The sequence below is a fragment of the Tiliqua scincoides genome, chromosome 4 (genome assembly GCF_035046505.1).
Source record: "Tiliqua scincoides isolate rTilSci1 chromosome 4, rTilSci1.hap2, whole genome shotgun sequence".
NCBI classification, from domain to species: Eukaryota; Metazoa; Chordata; class Lepidosauria; order Squamata; family Scincidae; genus Tiliqua; species Tiliqua scincoides.
In genome coordinates this window covers 81,603,044-81,620,507 of record NC_089824.1, presented here as the reverse complement: position 1 = coordinate 81,620,507, position 17,464 = coordinate 81,603,044, and the positions used below count along the sequence as shown (strand labels likewise).

Below are 17,464 nucleotides of genomic sequence, written 5' to 3'. Positions count from 1 at the left end.
TCCACAGCACGCTCAGCGGTGGAGGAGGAGGAGGAGGAGAAGGAGTTCGGGAGTTCAAAATGGCCGCAGCGACGGTGGTGGAGTCGGGGCTGCGGGGGCGAGGGTAAGAGGAGCGAGAACTGAAAAGTTTAGTCCGCGCGAGGGGAGGGGAGAGCGTAAGAGGTTGGGGCGGCTTCTGCGTCTGCCTCGTGAAGCGCGGCTGCGAGGGCCGTTATAACGGTCGCGGGTCACGAGGCGGGCCTGGCGCGTGAGGGGAGGCTCGGGCCGCGTGGGGGAAGGCAGGCAGGCGCGCACGTTCCCTCCCAACCTCCCTCCCTCCGCAGCGCGGAGGCTGCCAGCCCCGCCTTGCCTTTTCCTCCCCCCTCCCGCGGGTCAGGGGAAGCGAAGGCCTCACTTGGAGCTGCTGCCAGTCCCCGCCCCCACCCGCAAAGGGGCGCCCCCTTGAGCCTGTGGCGGAGTCTCTCCCCTCCTCTGGCCTGTTCCAGCGATCCTGGCGATGAAGAGGTTAAGCTCCACCCCGGCTGCTGGCCACTCTCTTTCCCTGGCCCCCCTCCATCTCACACGCGACAGGGTCGTTCTCAGCCATGGCACCCGCCTTGCCCCTCCTTTGTTCTGAATAAAGCAGTGCTTCTCAAGCTTTCTAGCCCAGGACCCACCGCTGGGACCCACTGGAAGTGACATCATTCGCCTGGAAGTGATGTCACGGCCGGAAGTGACATCATCCAGCAGGAAAGATTTGCAGCAGTTCTGTCTGCACTTACCCAGGACTAAGCCCCACTGACTCTCTTTGTTAGAAGCATATACATTGCAGCCTCTCCCAATGCCGTCACATACCATGTTGGCATTAAGTCTAATATACTGGAAATAAAATATTGAAATGAATGGGGACCCACCTAATGAGTGGCCCACCTAAGTGGGCCCCGACCCACTGTTTGAGAAACAGTGGAATAAAGGATAACAGTTTCTCTGATGTCAGGTGTGGACAGTAGGTTCAGTTCAGACCTGAGACAAACCTTAGACCAGCTGTTTTCAACCACTGTGGCATGGCACACTGGTGTTGCACAAGTCGTTCACAGCTGTACCACTGGAATTTGGGGGAATGTCATTTATTAGTAGGGCCAATGGGGATGTGAGCGCCCCACTGGCAGCATGGTGTGCCTTGTCAATTGTAAAAAAACCTGATGGCGTGCCTTAGTGGCCTTGTCAGTGTGCCATTAGATAAAAAAGGTTGACAATCACTGCCTTAGACTGCCCAGAGTGCCTGGCCACCTTCAGGGTGTGCAACACAACCACCCCCACCCCGCTCCCCCCCAAAAAACCATTTGCAACTTCCATGTTCTAGTGTTTCATCCATTGAAACTGATTGGCAGGAGATTTAGGATGGACGAGAGGCGGGACGTCATGCAGTCCATTAGCCTGTGGAATTTGTTGCCACTAGCTTGCCACTAGTTTTGGATGGTTTTAGAAGGGAATTGGACCAATTCAAGGAGCATATTGAAGTCTGTCAGTGACTGCTATTCTTGATGACTGTTCTTCCTTTAGGTTCATTGGCAATATGCAGGGATGTGCCAGAGAACAGCCCCAAGTTGCGAGTCTCCACCCCACTTGACTTAGCTCACTCGCAAATCATAACAGCTGTCTATCGCGACTCATCCAGATCTGTTTTTAGAGTCATTTGAACTTGTGTCTGAGTCTTTTTGAAGAACAAGTAAAGTTGTAAATCAGGCACGGCTCCACCAAAAAAAGTGCTGGTGGGTGGGTATCCGAGTTCCCATTTAACTTTAATCTATGGTGGGTTCCTTCTTTGATGGACAGTAGAATCCACTCCCCCCTCCCATGTCCTGGCTGTTTCTGCCTTTTTCTGGTACCTCCCCCCCCCTTGCCTCCTGGAGCCAACCTACTCTCCCCTCACCACGTCTGTTGTTCACACTGGTTTGTATGCTGACTCCCAAGTCACCCATGAGGTCTTGTGGAATGACACGGCAGTAAAAAAGAAGTAAGCAAGCATACTGTGTTGCAGCCCCAAAATGACATGTTTTTGTGACTTTCATATGACGCGTGGACTCCCAGTCACAGACCTGAGTTGCAAATCAGTGACATGCATGACTTGATTTCCCACAAATCTCAGTAAACAAGAGACAAGTATGCCTTTCTCTCTTGCTTGAGAGCTTTCCAGAGACAACAGGTGGACTAATGTGGGAAGCCAAATACTGGAGTGGCTGGTCCTTTGTCCTGATTCAGCAAGGCTTTTCTTATGTGCATTTGGGAATAAACTCAGTGGGACTTGTTAATACCCATGTGTAGAATCTGGATGTCAGTTTTGACATACTCGGGCCATGTTTCTAGACCCAGAGATGGGTGGTGGGGAGGTCGGTAATCATAAATGCTTAGTTCTGACTTTTTCTTGTATCTATGTTAAGTGATTTTTCATTTTTTTACTCTGTTAAGTTTGTTTATCCAAAGTATTTTAGCTTACATGTATAATTTATGTCCCTTTTATCAGAGGCAGAGATATCCTTCCTATGACTAGTCATTGCTCAATCTGTTTTCTAGGTGTCTTAGTACTTTCAGTCAACTTAAAAGTGAGAGAGAAAGGTATACGTACCTCTCTTCCATGATGTTCTTTATATAACCTCATTGCTCTCGGCAGATTAAGTAGTATTTGTTTTTGAGGCATACTTCCCAATGGGACCTCCATGCAATTGCTATTTTTAAGTGAAAGTACTGTAAACCCTTTACTAGACAATGAGCATTTAACATTTAAAGTTCTAGTTTAGTTCTTAAAATCAAAATGACTGTTGTACACCATACTTTGTGGGGATGAAACTGTAAAGAATTTAAAAAGGAGGTTACAGTTTTGTATGTCTTGAATTTGCAATTGTTGTCTCTAAATATAGTACATTGATGATCTGTACAGTATGCAACTGATAATATATGCAAACAAATACTGTGACACCAGTGGGTTAATTATCTCATGTATTTTGAGTCATGAACATAACTATTTGAATCAGTCTATTCTAAAACTATCTGCATAGAGTGTAGGCTTCTGGGAAGGTCAGGCAGCTCAAAGAGAATGTGAATGCAATCTTAATACAGTACATTCTTACCTGAGAGCAAGCCACATTGAGCTCAGTGGAACGTAATTCCAAGTAAACATGTATAGGATTGTGCTGTGTCTCTCTATGCTCCCTTCTTTCCCACCCCTTGTCTGAAAAGTCAGATGGGGGAAACGGATTTGTAGACCCCTGTGACCTAGACAGTGTTTAAGAGTAGATATTGTGTCTATTAGTTGACCACGATGCCGAAACAAAAAATCTCTATCTTCTCAAATTATGAAGAAAGTAGAACAGTTTGCTAAGCTTCTTCATCCAAGGATAGAAGAAGCAAAAAGTTCAGGTAAGGAAGATAGTTCTAAAAAATTAGTCCTGTTACCAAATTGTTAGATTTGACTTTCATTTAATCAAGAAGTTAGTAGAATTGGATTGGTTTGCAAGAAAGATGGGCCACAATTGTCCACATATAAAATACTGAAAAAAGAACTTTTGTTTTTGGGGAAGTGTCAGTGTTTTCAGATTAGGTTTCAGACTCTAACAGCACAATCCTGTGATTATCTGCTCCAGAGTTACATTATGTTCAGTGGGGCTTACGCCCAGGAAGGTGTGTGTAGGATTGCTGCTAAAGAATCCTGTACACGGTTTCCTGGGCATAAGCCTCTTTGAACATAGTAGAACTTCCTTCCTTCCAAGCAAACAAGCATAGGATTGTGCTGCATACTATGCAGTATTATCTAGCTTGCACTGCATCTTTCAAACTTCACAGCTGGATTCACCTTGCAGACCTTTTTATAACAGGTGCAAGCAACAGTAAGAAACCAACTTCTGTTTTTCTTATTAGAACCTGTTTGTTCTTTTCCGCTGTTTTCTCAAATGATAAGCCTGCAGATAAGAAATGAGACTGCCCACTTATATGTCAGCAGTTTGCTGAATTTTTCTATGAATGCCATTTATAGGAAGCTACTTTTCTTGCTCTTAATGTAAAAAACATAAGAGCCATGCTGGCTCAGCCAAAGGTTCATCTAGTTCATTTTATTTCCTACAATGGCTCACCAAGTTGCCTTTGAGTAACATTCAAATGGGAAACAAAGGCATACTCTTCTCCCAGTGTTGCTTCTCTGCAGCAACACTGCTTCTGAATCTGGAGATAGCATGTAGCCATCCTAAGTAGTAGCCAGTGATAGACGTGTCTTAGGAAAGTGTTCTCTTTGTCTTATATAGCCCAAATGGCAAAACCAACCAGAGAGTGATAGCGTAGTGCTGCGGTTTTCAAACTCGCAGGGAGTTTGAATCCCACAGTAAGTCTTGGTGGGGGGAGGCAGCGGCATGATCCCCAGGATTGTGCCGCTCAGGGGGGCTGCAGGGGCTTGGTGCAATTGCTCAAACCCCCTGCAGCGCCCCGGGGGTGCGGCGAGCCCTGCGCAACCTTCGGCAGGCTCCCCAGGTCAGGGAAGGTGACAGCGGAGCAATCGCGCATTGCTTCCGGTTCTGCTTCCTGTTTTGTGGAGGCGGAGCACGATCGCCCCACTCTCACTTTCACTGACTTGAGGAGCCCTGCAGGCGCTCGCGCCTGGCTCCCTGCAGCCTGGTCAAAAGGGGAAGTGGAGTGATCGTGCACCGCTTCTGGTTTAGCGGAGTGGGGCGCGATCGCTCTGCTGTCACCTTCCCTGACCTGGGGAGCCCTGCCAAAGGTCGCGCAGGGCTCCCCGCACCCTCAGGGTGCTGCAAGGAGCTTGGGCAAGTGCGCCAGGCCCCTGCAGCCCCCCTGAGTGGCACGATCCTGGGGATCGCGCCACTGCCTCCTCCCTGCCTCCTGGCTGCCCCCACCCCTTAAGGGGAAAGGGACCAGGACCCTCAGGCTGGGGCGTCACGATGCCCCAGTTTGAATGCCACTGGCGTAGTGTGTATATATAGCAGTATAAAGTAGCAACAGTACAAAAGTATTCTAAATCACCATAAATCACCATAAATGTTAATTTCTCTCATAGTGTGTGGTTAATGAAATTCTAGAATACTATATCTAAAAAGTTGAAGCTGGTAAACTAAATGGAAAATGAAAACTGTCTAAAGTTTCATGAGAGTCTATCTGTAGAGACTGTCAGAGGCTATCTGTAGAGACAACTGGTAAGATACTGACTGCTTTTAACTCTTGAAATGGTTGATCTTATTACATATGTTAATGTTGGAGATGTTCATAATTATTCTCAGAGGAGTTGTGGGGAATCTTTATTGTTATGACATAGTGTAATGATCTGGGACTTTGTTGTGAGTGTTATGATTAAAATCTTTAACCTTGAAAGATTCTTTGTGTTTATAACAACAACGATGTAATGTATGAACATAATATGTATTAAGTACCGTATAAGGGGTCATCTATCAGGTATTGAGTCATTGTCTGAAGCCTTATATATTAGCAACTCCTGTAAGTTTTAGAGATTTCTGACAATCTTCAGAACAACCAACTATGATGTTTATTCTTTGTGCCGATATTTCCTCTAAAGGGAGGAACAGTGCATTATAACAGTTTTATTATAACAGTGCATTATACAGTCTTAATCTATCCACTAATTTTAATTTTCTGCTCTGCAGCTTAAAAGATTTTGTGTCCAGGCCTTGCCATGATCATGTAGAAGTCCTGTGGTTCATGTGTGCATATATGTTTTCCTGAACTCTGTAGTCATAATTTCATCAGAAAGTTTCCAAGAAATAATGGAAAAATTACATTAAAAAATATGACCATTGGTGTGTTTTTCTAGTTATTTTAAAATATTATGCTTTTCTTAGTGGATCCCATGATGGATACCACTGTTTTGAAAGACTCAGCCCAGAAAACAAGTCTGGAATATCAAGGATAATATGAATCAGTGTATAAATATGCTCCAATCATAGGTGTTTCTACTCAAAGTCCCATTGTGTTCCAATAGGGCTTACTCCTAGAAAAGTGTACTTAAGATGTCAACCAGAGTGTAATTAATTGAAAGATGTTCCAATGGAACATTCTATCTTTTCAGTAATTTAATAAGCCCATTGTTCTAACTGTAGCAGAAGTAAAATGCGGAAACGTTTTAACTTAACCTTTGAATGCAAGTTCAGCATTCTTTAAATGTAATTCAGTGTAATTCTGTTATTATGTTGTTGATTCACAGAGCAATCCTATGAATATTTACTCAAAATTAAGTTCCATTGTATACACTGAACTTATTCCCAGGTCAGTGTGCATGGAATTGCAGTAGTAGAGATTCAGATATTAAATTGACTTATTGTTTTCAATGTATTTATAGAATTGAAGATGCTGATATTTCTGAGAAAAGTGCAAATGAAGAAAATGGGGACATTTCAGAAGGAGACCAACCTCAAAATAAGCACGGCCGACATAAAAAAAAGAAACACAAACATCGAGGCAAACATAAGAAACATAAACATTCTTCAGAAGAAGACAAAGATAAAAAGCATAAACATAGACACAAACATAAGAAACATAAACGAAAGGAGGTTGCTGAGCCTTTTGATAAAGATGGGCCAGCAAAAAGAACTAAAATTGATTTCTTAGCTCCTCTAGAAGACTTAGAGAAACAAAGAGCATTGCTACAAGCTGAACTTGAAAATGAGTTAATGGAAGGAAAAGTTCAGTCTGGGATGGGATTAATATTGCAAGGTTATGAGTCAGGTTCTGAAGAAGAGGGTGAAATCAATGACAAAGTGAGAAATGGGACTAGATCTACAACTAAATCCTCCAGCATTAAGGGGAAACCAGAGACTGTGGACAATAAAACAAGTTCAAAGAAACGAAGTAGGAGCAGATCAAAAGAACGGACTAGACATAGGTCTGATAAAAAGAAAAATAAGTCAGGAGTTGATGGGATAAAAGAGAAAACAATTAGAAGTAAATCAAAAGAGGAGAGACGATCCAAGAGCCCTTCAAAAAAAACCAAATCTCAAGACCAAGTAGGAAAGTCAAAATCTCCAATGCTTAAAAGACGTTCGCAAGAGAAAAATAGGAAATCCAAGTCTCCTCCAGAGGATAGGGTTAAAGCAGAAGAAAAGACTAAGTTGAGAGATCGTAAAAAGTCTCCAGTTATTAATGAAAGTAAAAGCAAAGATCATGGCAAAAAATCCAAATCTCCAGTAGAACAAAGAAGTAAATCCAAAGACAGACGATCGAGGTCCAAAGATCGAAAATCCAGGAGATCAGAGACTGATAAAGAAAAGAAGCCCACTAAATCTCCTTCTAAAGATGCTTCATCAGGGAAAGAAAACAGGTCTCCTAGTAAAAGACCTGGCCGCAGCCCTAAAGGAAGAAGTTTGTCTCCAAAACCACGAGATAAACCAAGACGCAGCAGATCACCTCTGCTTAATGATCGCAGATCTAAGCAGAGTAAATCGCCATCTCGAAATCGGTCTCCTGGTAGGAGAGCAAAGAGCAGGTCAGCAGAGAGAAAAAGAAGAGAATCGGAAAGGAGGCGGTTTTCTTCTCCCAGGTAATTTTAATGAGCAAAATATGAAATTTATGAGCATAATAAAAATAGGGAAATTGTTTTTGAATATATTATGGCTTGTTTATAAACTTTGCTTAGAACAAGCCTCAAGTTGCTAGATTTGGTTCTAGTCAGGGTGGAAACAGGTGGTTGGTCAGGTTGGGCCCTGGCTTTGGTGCCCATCAGAGCGCCTACTGCATTGGACCAACCTTAAACCTCCAGTGTCAGTTAACAGGACCCTCTGATGGTGCATTGGGTACTATTGGGGAGGCAGCGTAGGTCTTTCTTCTAGGGCATCCACAAACTCATGTTTGTGAGGATTGATCACAGCAAATACCAGTTAGTTCTACACCAGAATTGGAAGTTTCAGACTTCCTTCTTCACATGTTAGGGAGGAGTGCCTGAGACTGAGGGTTGTGAACAAAATACTGAATAAACCTGTAATCACATAAAGCAGTGGTTCCCAAACAGGTGGGTTGCGATCCACCAGGGAACCAGAAGCAGGGCATTCCCCCTTAAGAGGGGTGACCCTGCTCCTATGGTAGTGACAGTGCTGCAGAGATTGCAGTGCTGCCACTGCCAAGGGGCTTATTTCTTGCCTTGGGGGCAGAGCTGGCCTTCTGCAGGATCTTGGAGGCTTGCAGTCCCCTCCGATATACTCCAAGGCAGTAAAACAATCCTTATCTCCGATCAGCAGCTACTTCCAATTTTTGCAGGAAAACAGAAGTAGCTGCTTATCAGACATAAGAATTGTTTACAGAAGCCTTGGAGGACATCGGAGAGGGCTGCAGTCCTCCAGGACCTTGCAGAGGAGGCCAGCTCTGCCCCCAAGGTAAGAAATAAGCTCCTTGGCAGCACTGCAATCACTGCTGCACCATTGCTGCCTCCCTCCCCACCCACACAAATACCTAGTTCTCAACTCCCCTGTAGGGGTTTGGGAACCACTGATGTAAACCATGCCTGTAATTTCATTCATTTTGACCCAAATCCTAATCCACTTTCCAGCACTGGCTTGGCTGTGCCAGTGGGACGTGTACTGCATCCTGCAGTTGGGGGTCACTCACAGAGGCCTCCTGAAAGTAAGGGAATGCTTGTTTCCTTACCTAGGAGCTGCATTTTCCTTATGTTGGTGCTGGAAAGTGGGTTAGGATTGCACGCTTTGTCTCTAAATTCAACAAATCATACTTACCTTTAAGCATAAAACACAGTAAGCTGGTTTACATGTAATGCCAAGCAATGGCTTAGCATTGCACTAGTAAACTCTGTGCATTATTTTGTGTTCCACTTAATTTGTTGTTTTCTAGTTTGCAGCAAACCATACTGTACCCACACTATAGTTTGCACTTGCTCTGCAAATCAGGATCAAACTCAGGTTTCTGATCTTGTTTTCTCATAGAGCCAAACTGTGGTTTGGCATTACAGGCATGTGTTGCTTAGCAACCTTCCACCATATGACAGACCACATATAGGATGGTGATCAAAGCACAACAGAAAGGCTCTTAATTAGGCAATCTTGAGTCTCTAGTAGCAAGTGTCTGTTTATACAACAAAGAAGAGGTAGTAGTCTCCAGTAGCCTGCACAATCAGTGTCTGACAAGGAGTGCCTGTTTACACAACAAAGGCACTAGATGGGGCTGAATGTTTACATAATGACCTAATCAAATAACAGTGGGGATCAGAGAACTGTTAAGTGCATCTGTAAATGACAAACACCTGTACTTGTGAACAGGTCCGTTTTCTAGTTTTTGCAGCAGTGCTATTCTGTTGATTTTTGACAGAAGTTATTTTCTGGTTGTCCACCCAGGAAATGAAATTACCCCTTTAACCTTTCCAGTATTCTGGATTTAGTAAATTACCTTAATCCGGTGTGTCATATGCAGACTCATTGTATTGCATATGCAAAGAAACAATCACTACATGCCAGCAGTGTTGTATGTGCAAATGGAGCTGTTTTTCCTTATAAAAGAAAATATGAAGCTCCCATGTTTGATTGGTTGTCAACACCAGTTTTGCATTTTGTTAACCATTGCTGTAAGTCTTCTGTTTTAAAAGTCTTCTGTAGGATGAATTCCGGAAAAAGTGCTATTGGGTGGCAGCTAATCATGATTTTTAGAGGCTGTATACTATTTACCAAATGATAGAGACTAAAGAGAGAGAAAGGGATGAAGAGAAAGACAAATAGAAGCAGTATGCTTTGCTTCTGAACCTGATTGTCACATCAATTTGGCCCCAGTCAGCAAATAAGTTGCTGAGTTAGGTGACCAGCGTTCTGATCTACAGAGGCAGTTCTTGTTGTACTTATAGAATACTGATAATCATTCTGCTGTGCCCGTTCTCATACACCAGAATTTGATCCTGTTTTGTATATTTTTGTCTCTTTTTCCATGTTGCTCCAGAACTGAATAGGGCCCATACTGCTACAAATACGTGTACTAATAGGTACATGTATTTTTTTAAGAATAAGCTGCTGTGGTTTTTGGGAATCTGAATATCGTTAGGGGCCTTATAGTGGTCAGCACAATTATATCAGCTTACGTGTCACTAAATAGCCTCTTACATATTGATCCTAAACACATTGGTTTGATATGAAGCTCATTAATTTCTGTGGAACTTATTTCCTCTTAGTTTTGAACTACACATTATATTAAATGCATAATTTGTCCTTTCTTGTATGTTTCTAACTTTAAATAGTAAAGGTTGGGATAGAGGGGTACTGATCAGGATTGTGAGGAAAGGGATGTTTAATCCCTTATATAATGGTCCAGACAAAGATGTGGAAGTTGCTGTTATCCCGAAGAGGAAAGGTGCCATTGACACTAGTGGAAGCTTCCTTGTTAAGCCCAATAGTAAAGGAGGTAGGGTTTATGTCAGGGCTGCAGCATGAGAGGAAAGGATAAAATACCCTATCCTTCCTGTCCCTGAATATCACAATACCAATCCTGAAATTTATATAAATTTGAATGTCCTTAAAGAACCCACAAGGTGGCTTACAACACATCAGTAAAATCAACAGCTAATTCAAAACTAAGTGGAAAACAGCTGAAATTGGAAGCAGCAATACAAACAATCAGAATTGGATAGCCTGTTTGTTTGTTTGTTACTTTAAAACAGGAGTGCCCAAACCCCGGCCCTGGGGCCACACGCGGCCCTCGAGGTCTCTCAATGTGGCCCTCGGGAAGCCCCCAGTCTCCAATGAGCCTCTGGCCCTCCAGAGATTTGTTGGAGCCTGCACTGGCCCGATGCAACTGCTCGCAGCGTGAGGGTGACTGTTTGACCTCTCGCGTGAGCTGTGGGATGAGGGTTCCCTCCACTTCTTGCTGTTTCACATCTGTGACGCAGTAGTGGCAGAAAAGGAAAGGCCAGCCTTGCTTTGTGCAAGGCCTTTTATAGTCCTTGAGCTACTGCAAGACCGTCATTCATATAAGTTCGTCTTTAGTATATTCATTTATGTAAACTTATGTAAATTTATTCAAATTTTAAATGTAAATTAATTCTTTTTTTTCCCCTGGCCTCAGAGAGATTTATGTGACCCTCCTGCCAAAAACTTTGGACACCCCTGCTTTAAAAGATTTCTATGTCATTTTTCCTATGCCCAAAGTGAAGAACAACAAAAATTAAGATAATCCATTTGATAAAAAACATTTAAATAAAACCATTAAAAATTAAAAGTGATAAGACATCTGAATGATAAGGCTTCTCCTGAGCCAATTAAAAGATTCAACAACAGTAACAACATAAATGCAATAACATAAAAGCTACAACAGTAGTTAAAAGGGGTCCCTAGGAGATTCTGCCCTCTTCAGATGCCTAGTGAAATACGTATATAAGTTTTTAAGTCCCACCAGAAACCATATAAAGAGGGGACTATCCTCTGATTTTCTGGTAGTTGGTTCTGGAGATGCCACAACAGAAAAGGCCTTGCACCTTGCCACCACCCCCTTCGCTTCAAATGGCAGCAGTATCCTAAGCAGGGCCCTGTCTGATGTTTTAAGGGATGTGCAGGATTATGTGGGGGAAGGCTATCCTTGAGTATCCCGGTCTTATACTCTATATGGCTTTCAAGGTCACGCAAGGACCATTTAAGGCTAAAGAAAACCACACATTGAAGGGCAATCTTTGCATTTAAAGTAATTTGATTTGACCCTTCTTGTGTTTAGGATTTGGTGTTTGATGTGAGGGTCAAACTACACATTTTGCCAAATGACTTGTTTGTTTTTAAATTAGGTGTGGGGAGGGCTGATTAGGACCCCAGCAAGCAAGGCATTAAACCCTTGTTCTGTGAGCAAAAATACCCCCCTCCAGAAGCTGCTATTAGCCTTGCAAAGAAAGTGGTCAGTGATGATAAACTAAAACAGGGCTTTACTGAACTCTCACAGTTATGTTGTCCTGACATCCAACATTCACACTAAGCTGTGTAGCTGTGTACCTCAGAGCCTAGCTCCATGAAATTCAGTAACCCCAGAAGTTTGGAAATAATGTGTTATATCAATGATGAGCATCCAGAGATAGCATAGCGACATTGTTGCTGTACAGCAGAAGGGTCTGTGCAGTAGTGTGGACCCTTGCATTGAATATTGCTGTCATCCTGATCCTAGTGATCCAGGCATGTATTTCCAAAAGTGGGAAGTAAAGGCTAGCAACTCTGTAGCATGTTCTACTGTGTAAATCCGTAAGAAGATTTTACTCTGCAGTTAAGTTTCAGCCTTAACTTTTACTGTGTTTCTTCTTCCAACTTCAAGAACACGAACTAGAGATGATATTCTCTCTAGACGTGAGAGATCAAAAGATGGTAGTCCACCTAGGTGGTCCCCATCCAGGAGAAGATCCAGGTCTCCCATTCGACGAAGATCTCGCACACCTCTTCGACGTAGCCGGTCCCCAAGAAGGCGGAGTAGATCTCCTCGGAGGAGGTTTGAATATTGTAGTACTGTATGGCAATTGACAAGTAAAAGTGAATGTTTGTTAAGTAATAGTTTTTGTTTTTTAAGTTCTGCAGTTCTCTCTCCTCTCCCCAGTACATTTGGCCAATTTTACCCTTCATTTCGGATGGTCAAATGTCCGTTTTTACCCTTAAAATTTTGTTAGAGAAAGTATATAAGCTATATGACCTATAACAAGGATTCTTTCTAGTTTGTATGCCAAAGTAACAATCCTGTAGTGTCTCATGTCAGTAGTACAGTAGTTTCCAAACTTTTTAACACCAGGACGCATTTTTTAAAATGACACTCTATTGGGACCCACCTAGCTTTACTAGACTTTACGAGTTTCGTGTTACCGCCACTCAAGTCTCTGTTTTTATCCTTTTTACTATGATTGAAGGGGACTGCCTTCTGGATCACTTGTTGAGCTCCATGTTCATCAAATCATGACCATTCCAGTGGTGTTGCATTCCAATTTGCCTGCCCTTTGAAGTGGACTGAGACACATTCTTCTACTTGCACATACATGTGCTGCTCAATTTCACTTTCCATTGGGCTCAGTACATTTTCCTTGTTAGTTCCATGTCCCAAGAAAATTGGGTCCCAACCCACAGTTTGGGAACTGCTGCAGTAATAGACAACCACCATCATTTGATCTCAGAGCATATAGGAATTTTAAAATAATTTCAGGCAAGCCTAAGCTCAGGAGTTGTTTCTGAAAGATATACAGTATTTTGCTTGACTCCTAGCCTTTTTTCAGTTATTATTTTCTTCTTTTCAGGGATAGGAGTCGAAGGAGTAGATCCCGACTTAGGAGAAGATCCAGGTCACGGGGTGGTCATAGACGGAGGAGTAGGAGCAAAATAGAAGATAAATTTAAAGGAAGCCTTTCTGAGGGGATGAAGGTTGAACAAGAATCTTCATCGGATGAAAAGTAAGAACTAAATGTTATTGGTTTATTTTGTGATTGCCCCATCAAAATATAATCCCACAGCAAATAAATAATGAATTGAAGTATTTTATTCTTGCTTAAAAACCAAGGGTAGGCAGAGTTTTCAATATGGAAATATTGTAATATTTATATCTGCAATCTGTAATATTTATATTAAATATTATAGTGTTATCAATTAATTAAATATTAATTTAATTATTAATTAATATAATTAATTATATTTATTAATATAAATATTGATTGATTGATTAAACCCTAAGGTGGGGCCTCTGTATCCGTGGTGGATCCATTCTCACACCCTCTGCTGGTGCCATAAACCGCGGATAAGGAAATCGGATTTATGCTTAAGTTGCCTCTGGAGGACTCTCTGAACCCCGCAGAGGCAGCACGCATTTGTCTGTGACCTTTGCAGGCTTCAGAATGACCCTGTAGCTAAAAAAATGCTATTTCTGGTTTCCCTTGTTTTTATGCCTTTTAAGGCATTCTGAATACCAGGGAAGCACTCTGGCCACCTCCAGAGGGCTCAGGTTGGATCAAGTGTGGCTCAATATTGGTCTGGGGGACCCATGTTGAGTCAGATCCGTGAATATAAAATCCACAGATGAGTAGGCTCAACCTGTATACAGAGATCCACAATTCTGTGAACCATGGCATGCATTCTGTCGCCCTCTGGTAAGGGTGAGAAGAGCAACCCTAGCTGCCTCCTCTAGTTTGGGGAACATCCTCACCTCTTTTTGCCAGCCCCAGAAGAAGGTTGATATAACGTTTTGGTGCTTGGTGCTACCATGCTGCAAGTAGTTTGCCAGTCTGTTGCCAAAACAAACCTCAATTTTCCTCTCTTGTTCTGGTTGGGAAAGCTGGGGTTGCCTTTTGGCTGCCAAGTCTCGTGGAACATCTTGATGGTTCATTGCCCAAAAGGCAGCTCCTAGCCTTCCCCTCTGGAATTGAGGTGGAAGTTTGGAACCTGCCCCTACAGTTGGGCTGGGTTTGTGAATTTTTAGACGTGTCAGATGGGCTTCTTACTTTATTTCTCTGTGGTTGTTTTTTGGAATGTGAAGCTATGGTACTGTACTAGATACTAGACTGTTGTGGAAAGAATTACACAGGCCTACAAAATTGAGGGTCAGAAAAGTTTTTCCCAAACTTTATGGTGGTTTCATATGAATTTGGGTTGCCGATTCCAAAAATGGCATCCGTTTTCCCCTATCACATCTAGTTTTGAGATATAGTATAGCCTTTTTTTGTAAATGGTTCAAGCAGCTTCCTCACGAGGAAGCCATGGTGTAGGCTTCCTCATGAGGAAGCTGCTTGAACCATTCACTAAACAGGCGATACTACATCTCCAAAACTAGACATAATAGGGCAAAACGGATCCCATTTTTGGAAAAAGCGCCCCAAATATACCCAGGAATTGGTGTAACGTTTAAGGAAGCAAAATGTGTGTTGGCCTATGTTATTAGCATGTGGGTACTGCTGAAACACTTATTAAGCAACTATTCATTTATATATATACTGGACACAATTCAGAAAAAGATGGATAAAGCCAATGTGACTGTGAGCAAGCAGCTAAACCAGCCATTTTCAACCACTGTGCCATGGCACACTAATGTGCCGTGAGTGGTCCACAGGTGTGCCACAGGAATTTGGGGGAAAGGTCATATGTTAGTAGGGCCAATGGGAGATGTAAGCCCCCCACTGGCAGCATGATGTGCCTTGTTAATTGTCAACCTGATAGCGTGCCTTGACAATTTTAGTTTCTTGTCTGTGTGTCATAAGATGAAAAAGGTTGAAAATTGCTGAGTTAAACCAATGAGTTGTGTTGAGATTTAAATGAACTTTGCTTCCTCACAGTTGTGCTCAAAGTCTATTTTTGCATAGTAAAAATTTTGTAGAATTCTGTCAGTGTCACTGAATGCTTAATGTTGGGTTGAATGATGTAATGCAGTAATTATAATCCAGCAGACACTGGCTGGAAGAGCTACTCATGTTCACACAGGGGCACTAGCATTGGAAATTGAAGTTTGGAGGTCAGGAACTTGAACAGTAGACTTCCATGCTGTTTTGTGAACTACTTTTGAAACTCCTCTCAGTTTTGAAAAAAAGATTACCATATGGCATGGGTTGAAAGGGCTGCTTTTTGAGAAAAATGTCTAAAACCCCCTAGGCTAACAGAACTAATTTTCACAGTTCTTTAGTTCCTGGCCTTTGTTGGCTCTCTCTTTTGAAGCTAGGAAGCTTTGGCTGTAATCCTAAACACTCAGACTTGGAATTTAATTCCACTGAAATCTCTGGACTTATTTCTAATGTGCTCAGAATTGTTAGTCACAAGCTTCGCAACACTTTCTCATCACTGAATGTGCCTCTTCAACTCTTCCTTTTGTGCTGTGTTGTTTTCAGAAAACATTTCAGCCATGTTAGAGATGTACAACAAGCTGTTCTTGCTAGCTAATCTTTGCAGTCTGCTGTTGAACTTGTCCTGACCCTTTACTTTGGTTAACCCAGATCATCCAGTTGGTGAAATGAACTTCAAAATCATTATTTAGAAACATACTTTTCTTCTGTGTGCTTTTTTTGACTTTTAACCTTTAGCAAACATAATTGTCATATTTCACCATTTAGGGGTCAGGGATGGCCCAACCATTCCGCTGCATGATGCTGCCCTTGACTCACTACTGCCACCTTGCATGCATGCACCCCTCCTCAAAAAAAAGCTCCTTCCTCCCTCTCTCTGCTCCCTTTAAATACTGCACATGGCTGGAGCTAGGAGAGCAGGCAGTGAAGCAATCCTTCAATGTATGGTATTTAAAGCAATGTGTTCCCTTTAAACTCTGTACAAGGATGGGTCGCAAGAAGGAAAGCGGAGGATATGGTTCCTGTTCACTTTTAGCTTGTGCAGTATGGAACAATGCAGCTTATGTCCAAGGAAAATGCTGGTGACAGCAGTGGACTTGGGGCAAAAGGCATCCCAAATCCTCCACCATCTGCCCTTCGCTATCTGTCACTGACACAAGCTTCTTCATCTAGCTTTGTGAGTAGACCAGCTGTAGGTACTCTTTTAAAGGGACATTGGTTTTTGGAATTCTGTATATACTACAGGGTGGATTCAGGGGCTACATTTTTACATAAGTAAACTCCGGTTTTTAGAGACAAAAAACAAAAACTAGAAGGCATACATTTGGGAAGGAAGAATGTCATAGTGAGACTCAGAAAATTAAAGAAAAATTCAGTAATCTTTACAGTTAAGTAAGCTGAATGGTCAGATGGTTTAGATGTGGCTTTTGGGATACGTCAGTTATTATCATTTTTTAATAGCCTTGAAGACTTTGATGTTGAAGAAGAAGATGAGGAAGCTCTGATAGAGCAGAGAAGATTACAAAGACAAGCAATTGTGCAGGTATGTGATAGTTTTATTCATCCACATAAACCAATGGTTCCCAAACTGTGAGCCTTGGTTCCCCAAGGAGCTGTGGAAGCCAGCCGGAGGAACCGTGGCATCCTCGCAAAAAACCCACAGCCCTATAAAATGCATAGGATTGTAGCCCTGTTGGGGATCTGTGGCCAATGGCCCCGTCAGTCAGGGGAGCCACCAGTCACAAAAGTTTAGGAACCACTGACTGATGGTTTTTAATATATTTGCTGGGGAATAAGTCTAAGATATGCTGTCAAAATTTGTAACACTTATTTTGTAAAAATATTGCAACATTTTGCTTAAAATTGTTGCATTTTCAGTTAATAATGCTCAATTGGTTGTAATGAAGTTATGTTTCCTATAATCATTACATTAATGAAATTTGAATGCTTAAGTATTATAGTAGATGACAAATAATCATAACTTTTTTCTTACGCCTCTGCCTTACTGATTCTGAAAATGCTACTTTTGTGGGCTGAAACTGCACACTGGAAATTCGGGTAGCTATAACTAAAAGATTGTGGTGCTTGGGGGAGAAAAGCAATTAAGCTTATGTAGTTGCTCTGTACAAGACCCTGCATCAGTCAGTTGTGATGGATAAGAACTGTGTTGAAGATATGACAGAGGTTTTGCTAAACACAATCCTATCTATATTA

General features: G+C 42.3%; 1 protein-coding gene across 3 annotated transcripts in view; it reads left to right on the top strand.

Annotated features, from left to right (window-relative positions):
* The first annotated feature begins 54 nt into the window (after window positions 1-54).
* Window positions 55-17,464, top strand: part of PRP4K (pre-mRNA processing factor kinase PRP4K) — a 34,662-nt gene continuing 17,252 nt past the window's right edge. For all 3 annotated transcript variants that reach the window (XM_066625102.1, XM_066625101.1, XM_066625100.1), the window contains exons 1-5: window positions 55-103; window positions 6,335-7,531; window positions 12,268-12,438; window positions 13,229-13,381; window positions 16,712-16,793. In XM_066625102.1, the coding sequence (XP_066481199.1) occupies window positions 60-103; window positions 6,335-7,531; window positions 12,268-12,438; window positions 13,229-13,381; window positions 16,712-16,793 (1,647 nt within the window). In that variant the 5' untranslated portion in view covers window positions 55-59. The remainder of the gene's footprint in view (window positions 104-6,334; window positions 7,532-12,267; window positions 12,439-13,228; window positions 13,382-16,711; window positions 16,794-17,464) is intronic.